At 39.6% G+C, this 3,938-nt stretch overlaps 1 protein-coding gene across 1 annotated transcript; it reads left to right on the top strand.

The window, feature by feature from the left end:
• Positions 1-302: 302 nt before the first annotated feature.
• Positions 303-3,670, top strand: LOC112191454 (CASP-like protein 5A1). The gene is made up of 3 exons (XM_024330803.2): positions 303-989; positions 1,086-1,218; positions 3,246-3,670. Exons 1-3 carry the CDS (start codon positions 775-777, stop codon positions 3,435-3,437), a joined length of 540 nt encoding a protein of 179 aa, XP_024186571.1. The 5' UTR covers positions 303-774; the 3' UTR covers positions 3,438-3,670.
• Positions 3,671-3,938: the final 268 nt, after the last annotated feature.

Raw genomic sequence — 3,938 nt, 5'->3', positions numbered from 1 at the left:
TGACTCATTTTAGATTTATTTATTTATTTAAGTATTGAGGATAAATTCTCCTCCCAAATTCCGCACTTTGAAGTTGGTCTATGACAGAGACGAAAGAAGAGAATCCCCGGTCACATGAAGCGACTTCCCAACTCATGCAACGTGTCAATCAAGACCCGTAGAGATCGTGGAAATTTAACTGGCTGATGTATTCCACAATCGTCCTACCAACCAAACTCCGCTAACACCAAAAGTTACTGATTCTTAGTATTAGTTAGAATTAAGCTTCAGTTCTGATAGAGAGAACCGAACTTTGAACAATCACAGATGCAGCGCACGGGGGTTGATTCATTTTAGACTCTGCATTAGCCCCCAATTTTCTAGTTAAAAGGTTCTGCTAGAGACGTTTCGTTAATTAATAACGAAGGGTCCAAGTAATGGAGGACACGAGTGCTCTGGAATTTGTATGGTAACGTCTGCTCAATTTAAAAGAGAAGAATCTCTGCCCCACTCCAATTGGTGCGTAGCGAAAAGAACACCAAAAAGCGCCGAGTCACAGTCGGTTCCCTCACTCACCACGGCACGCCGCTCATGACTCAAAAAACCATTTCTTTACCTCACAATTCCAATTCTCATTGCTCACTAAGCTCTTCCTCTTCTTCTTAGCTCCGCTTTTCCTTTCAATTCGTTTCAAGAATCAAGCACCCAACAAACCCAGTTGTCCAATTGAGCTCAAAGGCTGAAGTCTTTGATGGGGTGAGATCAGAGTGAGTGTATTTACTTCGCCGTCCGATAATGAGCGTGAGCCGTCCGTCGGTCCACCCGGTGGAGGCTCCACCGCTGATTGACGTGGCGGCCCAGAACGGCCTCCGAGTCAGGATGAAGGACGTTCAGGGCATGCCCGGCACCGCCGGCGGCCTCGCTCTCCGTCTTTGCCAGCTCGTCTTCGCCGGAGTCTCGCTCGCCGTCATGGCCTCCACCAATGATTTTCCATCTGTCACTGCGTTTTGGTAATGGTGGTTGCTTTTGGGGATTCTTGGTTCTTCGATTTTTGGTTTGAAGTGCAAGTCTTTTGATTGTTGGTGTGGTTTTGTGTCTTATGTCAGCTACCTTGTTGCTGCTGTGAGCTTGCAATGTGTGTGGAGCTTGTCACTGGCGATTGTTGATTTGTATGCGATTTCGGTGCGGCGGAGTCTGCGAAACTGCAAGGTTATTTGTTTCTTCGCCATTGGAGATGGGGTAAGATAAGAACCAAACTTGTTATTTACATCTTTAAAAACTTTAGTAAGCTGTTGTTGTTGATTGGCTGATTAGGCTCCACGTGAAAGTTAGCAGTAGTCTGTTAAATTGGCTGGATGTTTGAAGTTGAACTAGCTGTAGGTAATGCTGGTCTTTCCATCTATTTGTGAACTAGCTTATGTTAATATGTAATTTCCCAGTTATACATATACAATATAGTTCTTCGTTGAATTTGCTTCATCGAGGTTGCTTGAAAGTCCATTTCAAACAAAACTAACTTACAAATGCACCTGTACGATGCACCGTTTGATGTGTATTCCTATTTTTATCTGTCCTTGTAACATTCTTTTTCTCCAACAAAATGATATCGGTCCATGTGTGGATAATGAAGCTAAACGAACCACTGATTTAACTTTTGCAGTAGTACATGGTCAGAACTGAATTAACCACATACTTTCTTGTGATCCTTTTACTAGTCTATAATCTTATGTCTGTTACTATCCCACCACTGGTTAAATGCAATTTTAGTAGCTCATCACCCATATCATGATCTGTTTCATAATAAGCCTTATACTGGGCTTAGGAGCCAACTAACTTGTACTGTTTACCTTTCTTGTATAAGAAAACAAGGTTCCATTGGCCCAACTCTATACAAAAGTAACTCTCTTATGGATACTTGTTCTTTATTTTTTAAATTTGAAACAGTAGTTGTAGGATTTGATTCAGATTTTCATGACAGATAAATATTTTAATGTCATAATCTTGGTTGGTTATCATATGTCATCGAGATAGAGAGCCAAACCATTCTGCAAATGTCAGTATCGTATTGTTTCTTTTCAACAAAACTGATGTGGCTTGTTGACAAGACTTTGATGTGCTGAAGCATCTCTTCTTCTGTGGTTGTCTTGACTCAGAACATTGCCATACCTGTTTTTATCTGTCATTTCTTCAAGGAGGTAGCATCCTCTGGTCATAGATATATGATTCCACTTATATAGTTCACTTATCATGACTCAACAGAAACTGCTCAATTCCATATGTAATCTCTTACAAGTTTCAAATGAACTATTCTATGCATGATGACTTGAAAGCATTATGAGAAGTGAGCCCTGACTGCCTTCTCAAAGACCAAGTGAACAAAGTATGCATGCCGCGGGTCAAAAAAGTTGAAATATAGGAGTGGTTAGGCCTATGGTTTGCCTGGGATTCGAACCCCTCACCTTACCTACCTGCTATTGGTTAGAATTTCCCATCTCTTAAAGACTGTAGGGTTTGGCTGGAGGCCTCCAGTTTCAACTTTCAAGCCTGGATCCGCAAAGTGGGTTCAGGGATTTGTGGTATTTAAAATGAAAAACCACAGTTACTAAACACACAAAGGTTGACAGTTGTGTAGACACTCACTTTAGTGTACACACTTTCACGTAAACTCAAGATCTCACTTTCACTCACACTTGGACAGCTTGCTTCTCAGCTACATGATCAAACAAAAGTTCTAATTTGTTTATATTTTATTGTTTAAAAGAAGTAGCTGCAAAATGGATAACAATGAGGAGTATTCTAGAAAGAGATGATATGAGTAATGTGTGAGAGTCTCTGTTTGTTGTAGGAGGAATTTCTAGACAGTAGAAACATCTAGGTCACTGTTAATATTGCACTCAGTACAGCACTTCATCCTTAGTTTACTGATTTGGCTTGTTTTAAGGCATTGGAATACTTGATTAAGTATCAGACTATCCATCAATAGCTACTCAACCCTTTCCCACATGTGGCATGGATGTCCCTTTTGGATTGCCAACTTTGATATATTGCCTTAAAAATTCAAATTCCAATGGGTCATAGCTTAATGTTGGGTCTTTCATTCATTTGTTAGTTTGTTACCGATGCTTATTAATATGCTTGGGCAAAAATTCACTGTTTGGAAGTTAGAAACTATAGCTTGGTGCTTCCTAAATCATTGTTATCATTGTTATACCAGCTTGCGGATATGGTAGTTATTGTTTATTTATTTATTTTTCTTTTACCTGCAGATCACATCCACTCTTACATTTGCTGCCGCATGCGCTTCTGCTGGAATTACTGTCCTCATTGCCAATGATCTTAATAGATGTGCTGTGAACCATTGCAAAAGGTTTGAATCTGCAACAGCTATGGCTTTTATCAGTTGGTTTGTTGTGTCACCATCCTTTCTTTTAAACTTTTGGTCGCTGGCTTCGCGGTGACCTTGTCACAGGAGAATTCGTCAGAGAACTGAATCTCATTATGTTCTCAAATTTCACCCATTTTTAAATGGCTGTGCTTCTACAAGGATTTTTGCTCTTTTTCTGTACATAGATATATTTTTCTAGGGGTTATTGAGAAACAACTACATTTCAGATGACGAAATAACAACAATTAAGGAGATATGTATAATTAGGGATTCTGTCTTTATTGCAAAAGCATTCCCTATTGGTCAGTTCCTCTATGAGGAACAAAATGCTATTTGCGTGACCTACTTATCTTAAAGCAGCTTAAGAAATTCATGCAGTCTAAGTAAGCTTACACATGCCATCAGCTTTAGGTTTATATGACCGGTTAAACTTAAGTGGAAGTGGTGGAAACTTTTCTGTTATTTTCATGGAATTTAGGCTTGAGAAACGCGGCAGTTTTTGAATTGATGAAATAATCATGATTCATTCACGAATTGCATGTTGTTCTGTTTTGCTGCTGTAAGCCTGAAATCA

The sequence above is a fragment of the Rosa chinensis genome, chromosome 3 (genome assembly GCF_002994745.2).
Source record: "Rosa chinensis cultivar Old Blush chromosome 3, RchiOBHm-V2, whole genome shotgun sequence".
NCBI classification, from domain to species: Eukaryota; Viridiplantae; Streptophyta; class Magnoliopsida; order Rosales; family Rosaceae; genus Rosa; species Rosa chinensis.
The sequence above is the reverse complement of the archived record's forward strand: the minus strand, read 5'-3'. Positions and strand labels throughout refer to the sequence as shown.

Bases quoted from the DNA above. Each gene is read 5' to 3' on its own strand.
- LOC112191454 (XM_024330803.2), top strand. From the start codon at position 775: ATGAGCGTGAGCCGTCCGTCGGTCCACCCGGTGGAGGCTCCACCGCTG. The intron at 990-1,085 runs GTAATGGTGGTT...GTCTTATGTCAG, and splicing joins CCATCTGTCACTGCGTTTTG to CTACCTTGTTGCTGCTGTGA. The intron at 1,219-3,245 runs GTAAGATAAGAA...TTTTACCTGCAG, and splicing joins TCTTCGCCATTGGAGATGGG to ATCACATCCACTCTTACATT.